Genomic DNA, 16161 nt, shown 5'->3' on the forward strand with positions numbered 1-16161 from the left:
TTGGTAGCTTCAGACTTTTCAAACTGAGGTCAAACTCACAGACCAACTTGCTAACAGTACAAGGTAACTAGAAACCCCAGAGGACAGCTGAGAGTGGGGCGGTGGGATCAATGTGGGGGTTGGTCTTTTATTGCATTGCCCCTCCCTAAGACTAAACTCCTCTCCCTTAATATCTGAAGGTCTGTCTTTAACTGTCAGTAACTGAACATTCACACTCTCCTGTAGAGTTCCTGATTCTGAACCCTTTTTGAAAGACAAATAGCCACCCCACATCTGTCCTGTCAAAACCAGGAATTATGTACTTATGAATTAAATCATCTCTCCTCCTCCCAACAACATATCAGTGCTTCACTCACCTAACAAAACAATGAATCTAGTAGAGGATGCACCCACTATTTCACCACCAGCTAATTTCATCTCTGGCTCCAGCCATTTCATCTACAGCTCATTTCTGCATTTATGGGAGCAGGCATAGACATCCAAGATGGGCTAAACCCCAAGTGCCTGCTGGTCAGGTATTCCCTAGTGAACTACACACTGTCAGCCAGATCAACTCTGCCTTTTAACTTTGCCATATAATTGCACCTCAGTTTGGCAGATCTAATGACAAATCAGTGATGTACTGGGAATTATACCTTGCCAGGTTGGTGCTGCACCCAGCCACACTTGGTGATTGCCCTCACCCCTCTCCACAAGCAGCCCACAGCATCAGAGAGCAGGCAGCGGGTGGCTGGGACAGAGTGGGACAGCGGTATTATTATTTTTTAAAAAATTCCTGATGTTCTACTTGTATGTTTTGTCCCAAGTTTTAAATCTTTACTGGTTAATATGGTACACATACATATCCTTTCCCTTTATGGTACCAGGTTGCCCCTTTTACACAGATGGCATTCCGGCGCAGTTACTACCTCTGCTGCTGGAAAAAAAGCCAGGACTGGAATGAGCCCCCCACCTCCACATTCCGTGTCTCTGCCTTTTACACATCTGGTGTAGTATAAAAAGCCGTAAAAATCCCGGAACAAAATGTAAAAGGACCTTAGTATTATTATCCCAACAAACCTAAGCATAATGAAGCAAACCTGCTACTTTATGAACCCATCCCTTTGATTGGCATACAGCATGTGCCTTCTGTCATGAAATACTGTATAAATAAATGCAGCTATAACTGGTAAAGTGAAATGTTAATTTAATTACACAATGCTGCCTCCTGGTGTATCATTCTATGTTGACAGTGGTTGATTCAAATGTCTTCAGAATTTACTTTTGATAAGAGTTCAGGATTGTGTTTTTATTTCTGGTCACTAGATTCCAGCAACTTTTAGTGTAGCTGGTAGGTTGGGTTCTGTTAAATTAATAATTTATTCTCAGCTTGACAAACATTAACAGATAGCGCCGGATTTGGACCTAGGTTGCTGGTATTTGTAATAGTGTTGCACTTGCCAATACTTCTAAAGGGGTCTGAGAACCTGCCCATTAACTACAGGCTGAGCCAAGTTGGGGAAGCTGGTGGGGCATTAAACAAAGGAACAGAACAATGAGCCAATCTCATTAGGTCAGCCAACAGCCTATCAACACCTCACCCTGAACTCAGTTGGACAATGTTATAGCTCCATAACATTCTGGTTAGAGGGTTCTACTCTGTTCCTGCTTGCCTTGTTTATAGGAAAGTTGAAGCTTTAGAGAGGTTGCAGAGGAGATTTATCAGGATACTGCCTGGATTGGAGAACAGTTCTTATGAGTAAAGGTTGAGTGAGCTAGGGCTTTTCATTTTGGCGTGATGAAGGATGGCCTAATAGAGGTATATAAGATTATGATGAGCATAGATAGGATGAACAGCCAGCACCCTTTTCCTCCGGCGACAATAGGAAATACCAGAGGGCATCCGTTTAACGAGAGTGGAGGGAAGTTTATGGGAGGTGCCAGAGATAAGTTATTTTTAAAACAGAGAGTGGTGGGTGCCTGGTGGTGGAGGCTGGTATCTTAGGGACTCTAAGTCACATGGATGTAAGAAAAATAGAGGGCTCTGGGTGTGAGGAGGGGAAGGATTTGATTGTTGTGGAGTAGGTTCATATAGGTCTGCACAGCATTGAGGACTGAAGGGCTGTGTTGTATTGTTCTATCACTTGCCCTTGATGTCCCCAACTTGAAGTCCACTCTCCAATCATGAGTATTGTGCACAGAAGAAGGCAGGATACTTTGAAATATTGATTCAGCATCAGTTGGAATATTGGAACTTATTATTGGTTCTGAAGAGGGAACCATAACAAATTACTAATATTGTTCCACAGATAGGAGATGTGAGCTGCGTTACATTGGAGGAGCTGAGGTTGTTCTCCTTGAGGCTTGCGAGTATGCAGAGGAGATTTGATGGAGATGTTCAAGATCATGTCTGGTTTGGATTGGGTGAACTGAAGGTGGTTGGCCCAATGGCGGATGGTTCAAACATCAAGGATATCAATGCTTAAAGTGGGGAAAAAGGTACAGCAGGAATCCAAGGACAACATGGCTTCTGCTCAGAGGGTGGTTATGATCTGGAACTTGCTCTATGTAATGATGGCAGAAATAAACTCAGATTGGACTTTCTAAAGGGGACACTGGAGAGAAATTATTGCAGAGAAACAACAGGGGAATGGGTTTGACTCATAATGTCTGCAAGGAGCTGGCACAGATAAGATGGGCCAAATGTTTCCTCTTGTGCTATTATGATTCTTTGACTCTTCCAGTTCAAATAAATGACCAGAGCCATCAGTGTCTGGACACCTTCTCATGGTGTCGTAGAGTCTTGGAGTGAGGAAACGGACCCTTGGGCCAAACCTGCTCATGCCAAGCAAAATGCCCCACCCACACTACACTCACCTTTCTGCATTCGGCTCATATCCTTCTAAACCAATCCTATCCATGTATCTGTCCAAATGTTTCTTAAACACTGCAATCAGACCTGCGTCAACTACCTCCTCTGATGCTTGTTCCATATTCCCCACCACCAAAACCAAGAGAGGCCTAATAGGCTGAATATGCCTGAGATTGCCTGATCTTGGAGGCTAAGCAGGCTTGGGCCTGGTCAGTATTTGGAGGGGAGACCACCTAGCAATACCGGGTGCTGTAGGTTTCTGTGAGGGGTGCTGGACAAAGTGGTGACTCTCTGTCTGCCTTACGGGAGACAAAAGTCAAAGAATTTCATGTATGTTACATTATAAAAAACTGGTAATTACATTCCAATAAATGGAACCTTTACCCTTTGTGCATAAAATGACTGCCTGATTAATTTTGTTTCCCAGCATCTGCTAAATTGTGAAGGCTTTGTCTTGCTTTGGTGCTAGGGTTCGGAAAGGTCTGTGCTTGCAATTGCTTCTTCAATTGTGTATGAATTGAAAACCACTACACCAAATTCTGTTAGTCATCAACTCAAAGCTGCAGACAATTTAATCACAGAAGACTTTTCTGAGGTGCTGACATAAAATGGCTCTCCCCTGTTTGGGTGGGGTGTCCGTCAGGGGTAATAGGTTCCCTATTTGCATCAGTGAAACAAGCCTTTTGAGGTCCACGCTTTCTCACAGTCCTTTTTAATCTGAGAAGGAGAAAGGTACCAATTCCTTCAGTCTTATTAAATAGAGATCATGTACATAAAAGGACATTGGTCAAGCTGATTGCTTAAGCAGAATACCAAAAGTGGAGATTGGGTGAAATCCAGATAGAAACCAGAATGGTAGTCTCATTTCACAAAGAACTGAAACCAATCCAAATAAAGTTATAAAAAAATGTTTCATACTTAGAAGCTCAAAATGCCAACCCTGTTTAAAGATGCAATCAAAGAGGTTTCAGAAACAAAAGTTTTGTTTAAATAGAAGAGTTTTTCTATTTTATTTTGTCTCATCCCTTTATGTTAATTGTCTGGGAGGCATATATGTTTAAGCGGTATGGACTTAGCCTATCTAAATTGTTGTAAATCTGGCTTCAACATTAGAATCAACAGTTTTAAAGTATATTTTCTTACCTATAATGGACATCAATCTTACTAAATATTTGCTTTTCATGGCGAGAATAAAATTGCATTTCATGAAGAGTCAGGTTTGAAAAAAATATAATTTATCTCTTTGATGTGGATGTTCATTACTTTATTGGTGGTGATAACCCACTAAAAACAAGTAGTATCAAACCTACAGCATTACAGACGGAATGTCATAAAAACTTGCTGGTCATTGTCTATTCTTTCATGCACAATGTAATTGTCTCATCAGCTCCATGCTTCCTCCCCGGGTGCATGCTTACTAATCAAATTAAGAAGAGTGATTGAATAAATTGAGCTTCATTTAGCATCGAACTGCTTCTCCCTGAAAGAAATGTGGAGGTAAAATGGAATTGAACAAGAAAGTCTGCAGGCACTGTGATTGTAGTTTACACAAAAATGTTGGAGAAACTCAGCCAAGTAATGCAGCGTTCTTTACGAAGCAAAGATAAAGAAGCAGACATCACCTGCACCAGACTTGACTCCATCGAGGATGTCTACGTGAGGCGATGTCTTAAAAAAGCAGCCTCTATCCTCAAAGACCCCCACCACCCAGGCCATGCCCTCTTCACTCTGCTACCATTGGGAAAAAGGTACAGGAGCCTAAAGACGAGCACTCAACATCACAAAGCCAAGCTCTTCCCCGCTGCCATCAGATTCCTGAATAATCAATGAACTAAAGACCCTGCCTTACATTTCATGCTTTTTTTTATATAGTAATGCCATAAGATGGTTATAATATGAATATTTGCTCTGTGACGCTGCCACAAATCGCAGAGTTTCATGATAATAAATTCTGAATCTAATAACTACCATTTTGGCCCAGAGCCCATCATCAAAAGGGAGGCAAGGGCCTGATTAACATCTGTGTCATCCAGGTGTAATAAGAATTTATTGTCATGTACATAAAGGCTATGCACAGATGCACCTAAATTCTCGCTGTAGCCAAGCAGATGCGTAAGGTAGACCGACTACAATAGCGTACGATAATCAGGGAAGCAGGGTGCATTAACTTTCAGTTATACTAGTTTTGGAATGTCCACACATTTAGCTAAATTTAAATTCCACAGGAAGTAGCTGAAGATGAGCACTTTTCACATTGGTAAAAATCTTTATCAATGCAAGTGGCAAGAGATGAGTGACAATTTGTGTGATCTTTAAATCAGTTTTCTGAAGATGAGAATCTTTTCTCTTGCTTGTGAGTACAGAAAATGCTTCGGCATACACAAAAATGTGGAAGTTGCCAGTCATTTCCAAATGCTCGCAAGGGTGACATAGTGCCTAGCTATTACCAAGGCACAGCCAGACAAACAACTCATCCTTTTACCTCTTTCCATCGCACTATCCTGGGACCCAACTGGTCCTCCTAAGTGAGTCAAGGCTCCACTTGTGCTTCTTCCAATCTACAGTACTACATTTGGTCTTCATAAGGTAACATCCTCTCTCTGCTAGGTGACCATGTTGTAGAACACCTGCACCCAGTCTGCAGGACTTCCAGTTACCCCTCCACTTAAATTCAGAAAAAAGAAGATTCTATTTCATGATGTATCTTCATTTAGAGAAGACTGTATGATAATCATTATACAAGTTAATTTTGGTAGGGGTTTCAATAACTGCACTGTCCTGGACAAACCTTAAATTGAAACTTTATCCCATCTTGTACAACACTAGCATCAGATCTCCCAAGGTTTTATTTAACCACAAACTATAAACTGAGCAAATTTAGGTTATAGAAAATGAAATTAAGCCACTTATTTATTTTGTGTTTTATTTTTATTTCTAATCAGAAAATGACCTGTGTTCAAAGATTTGTTTACCAACTGCTAGAAACCATAATTTAGCTGCAACTTGGTCAATTTGTTCACTTTTGGAGAGAGACAAAGTTTGTTTAAGGGGATAGGCTCTATTTGTAATTAAATATTGTGCTAGGTTCCACATTTCTGATGTGCAACTGGACATCACCAATGATCTCAAATTTTGGGTGTACATTTGTGGTCATTCACAGAGCCAAAGAGATGAACAGCACAGAATCTACAACCCAACTCACCCAAGCTGACTAAGGCCTCCCTGGGTTTGTCCCATTTGTCTGCTTTTGGCCCATGTCCCACTAAATCTATCCAATGTTTTTAAGCATTGCTATTGTATCCATCTCTATTACTTCCTTCTGGCAGCTCATTTGATAGATCCACCACTCTCTGTGTTTAAAAAAAGTTTCACCTCAATTCCTCTTTAAATCTTCCCCCTCATCTTTTTTTTGAATATTATTTAAAAAATTGAAGATACAATACAAATAAATGAACAACCCCCCCCACTCCCCCACGTCCCATCCCTCATACCCACCCCAAATAAACCCCAAAGAAAGAAGCAGAAGATTCAAACCATCAAAAACACAAAAAGTACTGCCATGAATCAAAGTAACACCACCACGACGAGCTCTAGGGAATTGAACATTTTAACCCCATATAGTCCAAATAAGAGCTCCACACTTTCAGGGGAAAAAAAGATAATTATCACATAAATTATATGCTATTTTTTCCAAAAGAATACATGATCTCAATTCCAGATGCCATCTCTGCAACCTCAAATCAATTTCATTTTTCCAAGTTATGGCTATACATTTTCTTGCCACAGCCATTGCCAACCTTAAAACCGCAATTTGATACTTAGTCAATCTCAAAGTCAAACTCAACATTTTAACATTACCTAATAGAAATAATGCTGGGTCCACTGGCAATTGAATCTTTAAAAGTTTCTCTAAAAATTCCTTAAGTTGTATCCAAAAAGGTTTAATCTTATCACATAACCAAGTCGAATGTAAAAAGGAACCTACTTCTTTAGTACATCTAAAACATAAATCTGAAGAAATTAAATTATATCTCTTTAATTTCTGAGGAGTTGAGTACAGTTGATGTATAAAATTATAATGCCCATACTCCTCCAGTTTTCAGACCACTTCTTTGGGGTAAAGACTATGACCATCCACCTTATCTAGACCTCTCTTGATTTTATAAATCTCTCTAGAGTTACCCCTCAGCCACCTTCATTCCAAAGAAAACATTCCCAGCCTATCCATGTGAATCAGGGCCTCCAGTCCTGACAACTTCTTTGCAAATAATTTTTGCACCATCCCTGACATAATCACATCCTTCCTGCAATACTGGAACTGCACACTCAAGCATGATCTCCCCAACTTCCTGTACAGCTGCAATATGATGTTCCAATTTTTCTATTCAAGTGGATAAAAAAAGTATTCAGAATGTCTGTACTTTATGAGCTTGCCCCAATCACAGTAGTAAACAGATCTCACCATAATTAAAAATGATTAATCCCTGTGATGCACGTTAGGCATAATTTTTTAACTTAAATTTAAATGTTAAATTATTATTTTTTTATAAAATGTAGAAATACCACACGGAATCAGGTCCACGAGCCTGTGCCACCCAGTTGCACTCAATTAACCTATAACCCCTGTATAGTTTGGATGGTGGGAGGAAACTGGAGCTCCCAGAGGAAATCCATGCAGACATGGGGAGAACATACAAACAGCGTCAGTTTAGAACCCGAGTCAGTGGCGCTGTAACTGCATGGTGGTAACTGCAATGCTAACCTGCCACGCCTTATGGTTGAATTGCCTTATGCCAAGGAATTTGCAGACAATTTTCTCTCTCTCTCTTTTGTATACAGCATCTATCTTTTCTTGAGTACAGTTTTTTTGCACTCCCGATACCTGGCCCACAGGAAAAAGGATCTCAGAGTTGTAGGTGAAGTCATGTGTGCAGTATGATAATAAATCTGAACTTTGACTTTGAACATTGAAATAATTTGTATTGTATAATCAAACAGACACTTCAAGATATACAAATAGTGAATGGGATGAGTGATCTCAAATGGAGCAAAGCCAAAATTGCGGCATCCAGTAATAAACTGAGAGAATTAATTGTAGATTCTATAGAATTGCTGGTATAATTGACCACTCAGAGCATGGTGCTGGGGTCATTTTTATGCAGTTGCTTTGTCCAGTGCAGTTGTTATTGAGGCAAAAGCTATAGCAGGTGTCTATGTAGTGTTGATTTCCTAAGCCAGTTGCAAGGTCAACAATTTGTTCATTTATCTTTCCATGGACCAAAAGAATGTTGGCTATGACACACACTGAGTGAATGCCTTGCTCAAATGCTATTATCAAAATAACTGTGGAGGAGAAGGATGTCATGTTCTGCTAACTTGTATTTACAGCCCTATCTGATTCTTTTGGTTCAGTTTTGAAGGTTCTGGATCCAGTAATAACTTTGTAATGAGTGTTCTACCTGGATGCTCGCTAAAGGAATGGTGTACTGAATGAGTCTGGAAGTCCCTTGAAGTTGAATTGCCTTATGACAAGAATAACATATTGACTACTTATGATGTTGGGGCAGAATAGTCAATGTCGAAGGAAATTTTGAAAATATTAGACATTATACAAATCATAAATTGTCATAATTTATTGTAAACCAAGCAGGCTCAATTATTAAAATGTTTTTTAGTTGCTATTGGAAGGAATCACAGCTCAGGTATCCAAGCAATAAAGATTCAATCCTTTACATGAAAATAATCCAGACACCAATCAAAGTAAGAACTTCTACCCTTTTGTCCGTTCTGATTGTGTGCTGCTTCTTAATCTTTTGAAATTGTTTTTAGATGTCTTATTCTGAGAGAAACATAGAACATAGGACCAGGAGAAGGACATTCAATCCTTTGAACCTGCTCCACCATTCAATAGAGTATCGAGAAAAGGTTTTGGCTCAAAACATCGACCATTCCTTTTCTCCCACTGATGGTGCTTGCCCACTGAGTACCTCCAGTAGATTGTGTTTACCTTCAGTTTCCAGCATCTGCTGTCTCCTGTGTGTCCCCAAGGGTCACATGTGACTGTGATATACAGACTATACTCAGCTATGCCTTGGCCCAACCAAATGATAATAGGCAGATGATATTTCTTTGATGCTGTCTTGGGAGGGAAGGGGAGTTATAATTGTTCACTGGTGAACAGTGCTTGAATGCCATCACACAGTTAATGCAGACAGCAGGATGATAGGTTATGGGGGAAGGGTAGGGGAAAGTTGAGGACAACAAAAAACTGAACTAGCATCAATCAACCAGAACCACTGGGAAGGAAGTGGTGGAGCAAAGGAGGTCCTTCACAGCCTGAGATTTGCCTGCAGGAATTTGAGATGAAAATTGCTCACTCCTGTTTGTAACGTAATGCATTTTCGCTGTTCATTGTGTCATTCTCCTTCCATCATGATTGCAGAGTCGCACCAGTTCCATTCGGGGCTAATGATGCAGTTCATTTCAGCGGAGGCTGCCTAATTAACTATGGTTAATTGCACAGTGTTTACATTATATAGGGCCATTTTAGCAGAAATTGAAAATATCTCAGCACTCAAGAGCTCTAAAGCAACACCTGGTATAGTTTTGTTTCTTTCTTGATGAGCTGTTCGTTTCCAATTGCCCTCTTGATCTACAACAGCGATGTGTTTCCAACATAAATTTACAGTAATTTATTATGTACAACAATCTAAAACATGTCAATTCTATGTGAACAAGGAGAGGGATTGAAGGAGATCAAGTCATGAAATTAAATCATTCTCCATTTTCAGGATTTGACACTTCAAGCATTCTTATCTTAGGCACAACTGGTAGAACGATGCTCCCTCAGAACTTTTCATAATCAGATTTTCTGATTTTCTGAAGCAGCATGACTTGGGTCCAAGCAGAAGTTTCACCACCCCACCAATGGTAGCAATTCAGTTCTACATTGATGGGGTCTTCCTTTTCAGTTTAATGATTCATCCTTCAAGGGGATTGGATTATGCGACAACCTAGTTAGTATGAGGATACAACCTTTTGTATTCGACAGTCAGATACTTTTAACAATTCACCCATGTATAATGAATCCAGGTGCGAGATAAATCCAGTTTTATAAAGTTAGGCTCTGGCTAATTATGAGCGCTGCCTTGGGATGCAGCAGAGGACATTGCTCAGTGTTGGCAGCCTGATTTGAGTTGTTTGATATTTTCTGTGTAGTTTGACTGTCATATCTGCTTGACCTGCTGAGTTACACCAGCAGGTTGTGTTTAGCTTCTTGTGGTCGTGCATTGTGAGTTAATTTCACCAACGCCCCACCTCCTCCCCCGAGTTTGACAAGTTTTTCTTTTGCTTGACTCATGAAGGAATTAGGCACCAGTTGTGGTTTGCAGTCGCAAGGTATGACACTAGCGTTGACTCTTGTATCTAATAATTCATTTTTTGACATCTTTGTTCTCAAAATAGTGTCTCCAAAAGTCACTTTTTCTATACCTATATAAACTCTAAATAGTCCTCAGAGCCAACCATTGGCTAACAATGTTGGGCTCGTCTATTGATAAAACATGTAATTAGAAAAGATAAAACAAATTGTATTATTTATTGTTGAGGAAGTTAGAGTAGCTACACTAGAGCATGGATGAGACCAATTCTGGGATTACTTAAAAATTACTTAAACAGTTGCAGAAGTAGACCAGGCAAACCTGCACTATCATTCAATACAATCATGGGTGGTCATATGATTTCAGTATGCTATTCCCGCTTTCTCTCCATATGCCCCACATCAACTCCCTTTCTAATATTTCTAATGAAGTAGCCTCGACCACTCTCTGTGGTAGGGAGTTCCACAAGTTCACGACTCTCCAAGTGAAGCTCTTTCCTCTTGTCAGTCTTTCAAGGCTTACCCCTTATCCTTAGACTGTGATCCCTTGCTCTGGACAGTCTTCCTCCGATTAGAAGACCAAAACTTGGCACACTACACAGACCATTCTGCTCCTCCCACCCCCACATACCTTTTCATCAGGCACCTGCCAGTTTTTTACTTCTACTTGACAAAGGGCCCCGGCTGGAAATGTTAGTTATCCTTTTCTTCTATGGATGCTGTGTGACCTGCTAAGTTTCTCCAGCATACTTGTGCATTGCATTCGACCCCAGAATCCTACAGACTATCCTGATCCCATACAACTGCAGTAAGAAATCCCAACTTCGACAGTAATTGTCATATACATTGTATAATGTATATATGCACTGAAATTCTTACTGGCTCCAGTTGAACAGGTGCTTCATTAAAAAACAACGGCAATAATATGAATTAAATTAAAAAGAGTTAATAAATACAAAAATAGATTATAAATATTCATGGTCAGCATAATGCAAGTACAACTGTGGCGTTGCAATACTGCAGACGATCCTTTGTCTGGTATCTGAGCAGTTCATGATTAGTGTAACTGATAAAAAAAATTGTTCTTAAACATAGAGGTGCTGGTCTTTGTGCTTCTGCACCGTCTATCTGATGGTAGCAGTGAGAAGAGGTTGTGACCAACATGTTGGGGGTCTTTTACTGATTTTGCCTGCCTTCTTGAGCCAGCGTGTTGCATAGATGTCTTTAGTAGATAGGATCTCAGAGCCTGTGATGGACTGGCTCATTTTGCTGCCTTCTGCAGCCTTCTCCATGCCTGGACACTCAAATTGCCTACCTAGGATGTGATGCAACCAGTCGGCATTCTTTTCACGGTGCAAGTGCAGTTTTCATTGAGTATTTGATGACATGCTAAATCTCCTTAGACTTTTGAGAAAGTATATTCAAAACATCTCACAATAAAGGCCAATTTACCATTTGCTTTCTTCGCTGCTAAATCAGGATTCCAACCAATTTCTGATGGACCATGACACCCAGGTCTCATTGCACCGCCCTTTCTTGTACTTTGTCACCATTCAGATAATAAACTTTGAAAACACTTCAGAGGTTTACTGGAAAATGCATGGAATGGTCAAGTTGCCTTAATGAGGAGAGGTGTTGAACAGGCTGGGGCCCAATGGTTCTCAACCTTTTTCTTTCCACTCACATATCACTTTAAGTATTCCCTATGCCATCGGTGCTCTGTGATTAGTAAGGGATTCCTTAAGGTGGTTTGTTGGTGGAAAGAAAAAAGTTGAAAACCACTGTTTTAATTGTCCCTAATTGACTCATAATGTGCACAGTTTCATCACTCTAAAGGAAATGGGCCAATGACCATTTTTCTCAAGCAAAATATTTTGGTAGCAATTGGGTCCAGAGCAATGATTCTCAACCTTCCCTTCACACTCACATCCCACCTTACCTTAAGCAATCCCTTTCTAATCGCAGAGCACAGATAGCAATAGGGATTACTTTAAGATGGGATGTGAGTGGAAAGAAAAAGGTTGAGAACTACTGGGTGAGGCTAAAGCTTAGAAGCGTCAAAAGGGATTTGAATGCACATGAGATTCTGAATGGCCTTGGCAACACAGATGGGTAAGTGACGTGAAGGTTATAATCTGATTAGTCTGGAGTGTCTTATTCTTGTTCTTAATATGTATGTTTAAATTATTAAAACTTCTGTCTTTTGTAGATGTAGTGTCGCCGAAAATACAGCTGGAGATGAAGCACAAACAGCGTGTCTCCATTGGGAATTCAGTTGTCCTGACCAGCCAGATTATCACGGACCTGGCACATCTAAATGTTACATCTGTGATCTGGACCAAGGGGACTGAAGGAGTGGTAGGTGAACGAAGTGATATCACAGCAACAAGAAATTGATACCCAAGATGAGTTGTCTATTCTGAACGATGGGTGATTTATGATAGAGTATATACAAGCAAGCAGTTTCCACTTCAGCTAGGAAAGATAAAAACTAGAGGACAAGGGTTAAGGGTGAAAGGAGAAAAGTTTAACAGGAACATGAGCAGGAACTTCTTCATGCATTGGGAGTGTGGGATAAGATGCAGTTGAATAGGTAAATGAAGGCTCAATTTAGATATTTAAGAGAAATTTGGATAGGTTCATAGCTGGGAGGGATATGGTCCAGATGCAGGTCAGTGGGGTTAGGCAGAAAAGAGTCTGTATGATTGTGTTTTATGGTTCTATGGAATTGGTTTCAGTTTAAAGTTTTCATCAACATCATGCATTGCATTCTAAATAGTGTTTATAGGTTCCAGCTTCCACTTTTGATTTAACTGTCAAGGGTAATATATTGAATCTGAAGGGGACTCTGATAGATTTTAAGAATTGCAAATTTCTATATTTGTGTGGTTGACTTCCGGAAGTATTTTGGTACCGGTATATCCAGAAATTTTGATGAAAACAAAAAAAAAAGAAAATCCAAGCTGTATTCATGTTGGCACCAAAATAAAAAAAGACCCCCAAATGGTCAATAGATGTGTGGTCAAGAATGGGCGATACATTGATGCAGCAGATAGAGTTGTGGGTGCAAACCTGCAGTGATACGGGTTTGATTTTGATCTCCAGTGCTGTCTGTGTGGAGATGGAAACTGCATTGGTTTCTCCTGGTTTCTTTCCACATGCCAAAGTCATGACGGTTATAAGATTGATTGTCCTCTACCCCTGGTGTAGGTGAGTGGAAGGAGAATTATGAGAGGTAATAGGATACAGGAAAATATAAGATGGTCCTTGAACTTTTAGAAACGTCACCCCACAGCCAGAGGTCATCTTGCATGCCAAGTTTAAAATCCGAACCTTAGCAGTGAAGTCTCAGTGCTCTCCAGTGGGGTCTGTCCGCCTAGTCCAACTGCGGCAAAGGTGGTTTATTTTAAAATATGCTAATAAAATTTAAACCTTTACTGGGTAATTTGCTTTTAACTTCTCCACTGCTCAGTGTTACGTGCCAAACTTGGGGTAGTCTTATACAGCAAGTATAGCTCAAAACCTACATTTTAGGTGGAAATTCAGGGGGGTGTCATCTTATATATGAGTTGTCTTATGCACCAGCATTTACAGTAAGTCAGGGAATGGGATTGATAGAATGGCTCAGAGACTCAGAGGACCAAATAGCTTCCTTCTATGTTGTCAGAGAATGCAAACTCCCTGTGTGGCATAGGATGAAATCAGACTTGGGCAAAATATTTCTGGATCCAGGTGAACCAATCAAAAAAACAAATCTCAAACCATTTACATAGGCTTGGCCATTTCCCTGTCTGGCTTCACATTGTCAACCTGGACAGGATGAACGAGTGTTCATTTTCATGTTCAAGTTCAAGTTTGTTGTCACATACACAAAGATGCAGTGATAGAGGTGGTTTTGGGAGTAGACCAATTGGGCATCTCCTGCATAGTACAAGTAAGACACAGTAGAGTTATAAGGAGAGGTTGGTTGGTAATGGAGCAAAGACAGAATATTTTTACTGGTTTGAGGTTAATTCAAGAGCCTGATAAGAGCAGGAAAGAATCCGGTGGTGCATGGTCTCATACTTGATGGTCTTCTTCCTGATGGAAGGAGGGTGAAGAGAGTGTGACTGGGGTGGGGGGGGGGGGTTGAGACTTTTCATATGTTGGTTGCTTTACCACAGCAGCAGGAGTTACAGACAGAGTCAATGGAGGAGAGGTGGGCATGTACAATTGCTTGAGCCACGTACACAACCCTCAGCTATTTGTTCCGGTCTTGCATTAAGCAGTTCCTGTACCATGTAGAGATGCACCCTTAATGTTCAATGTGAATTTAATGTCATATGCAAAAGTATGGTGTACAGATTCATTGAAATTTTTACTGCAGCCAAACAGGTACAAGTGATGCACCGACTACATAGTAAAAAAATTAATTACCACAAATACAAGGCAGAAAAAGAAAAATCAAAGGATCGATAAATAAATATTTATGGTTCTATTTGGTGCAAGAAAAGTATTGAAGTGTCAGTAGTGCAGACAGAACTTTTGGTGATCCTACAGAAGTTTAGGGTTGGAATAGCGTGGAGAAATTTCAGAGCTGATGAATAAAGACTATTCTTGATGCTGGACTCTGTACCATCTGCTTGAAAGAAGTAGTGTGAAGAGATGTGACCAGGGTGATGTGGGTCCATCAATAATGATTTTGGTTGCCATCTTAAATTTAGACATACAGCACAGTAATGGGCCATTTCAGCCCACGAGTCTGTGCTGCCAAATTTACACCCAGTTAGCCTACACCCCCTGGTATGTTTTGAATGATGGAAAGAAACTGGAACCCCTGGGGAAAACCCATGCAGACACGGGGAGAACATACAAACTCCTTGCAGACAGCGTGGGATTCGAACCCCAGTCCCAATCACTGGTGCTGTAAAGGCGTTGCACTAACTACTGCATCAACAGTGCCACCCAATATCTTCAATGGATGGGAAGTTGGTGCCCATGATGGAATTGGCTTAATTTTCCTTTTTGCATTCATGAGTGCACGAGTTTCCAAACCAGGCCGTGACACGACCGAACCTTTCAATGGGGCACCAATAGACATTGTTAAGGGATGCAGGTGATATGCCAAATTTCCCCAGACTTCTCAGAGGTGCTGATGCTCTTCTAGGCTATTACATCGACATGGGTACACAAGGACAAATCACTGGAGATGTTTACACCTAGGAGCTTAAAGCTGTCTACTAATTCCACCACTGAATCAGATCAGGGAGTGAGCTCCGTCCCTATTCCAGAAGTCTATAAGCAACTCTTTGTTCTTACTGATATTGAGAGAGAGGCCATTTTCCTGGCACCAAACCACAAATCCCTTTCTCTCTCCCTCCATACTGTGACTTGTTGAGCTGAACTTGTTTTGAGCAGTAGATATGGTGATGTTGCTTGAGCTGTTCCAATGGCAATGTTGCAGCTGGTATAGACCCATAGAGAGTTGGGGGGGGGGGGGGGGGAGTGAGGAGACTCAAGGCTCCTCCGCAGGGTTCTACCACCCAGTTCAACTTTTGACAGCTCTGTACAGGGTTTAATCAGCCAGTTAAAGGCACAAATGGTGATTTAAAAAAAAAATTCCTGGAGCAGTGGGGTGTGGGGCCAAGATGGTGGTGCCTGTGTTTGGCAGCGGCCTCAAGGGGTTACAAACACTGGGGGCACAGAGGACTAGTGCATGGCACGAGGAAACAGGGAAAGCACTCCTTCCACCCCCCCCCCCTGAGAAAGAGATGTCCCGATGGGACAGTGACCACAATGGCAGAGCAGTGAGGGGCTCTGTGGCTGAAGAACACACAGGTGATGGGCTGTTGGTGACTTGAGGTGAGGAACCCATGCAGGCTGTGGGCTGCCAGCAACTTGCAATCAAAAGACTCATACCAGGCTGCGGACCGCTGGAGACTGGCTCAAGACT

General features: G+C 41.0%; 1 protein-coding gene across 2 annotated transcripts in view; it reads left to right on the forward strand.

The window, feature by feature from the left end:
* Positions 1 to 16161, forward strand: part of LOC138741035 (endothelial cell-selective adhesion molecule-like) — a 134082-nt gene that overhangs the window by 91045 nt on the left and 26876 nt on the right. For both annotated transcript variants that reach the window (XM_069894511.1, XM_069894510.1), the window contains exon 3: positions 12439 to 12587. In XM_069894511.1, coding sequence (XP_069750612.1) covers positions 12439 to 12587 — 149 coding nt within the window. The remainder of the gene's footprint in view (positions 1 to 12438; positions 12588 to 16161) is intronic.

The sequence above is a fragment of the Narcine bancroftii genome, chromosome 8 (genome assembly GCF_036971445.1).
Source record: "Narcine bancroftii isolate sNarBan1 chromosome 8, sNarBan1.hap1, whole genome shotgun sequence".
Lineage (NCBI taxonomy): Eukaryota > Metazoa > Chordata > Chondrichthyes > Torpediniformes > Narcinidae > Narcine > Narcine bancroftii.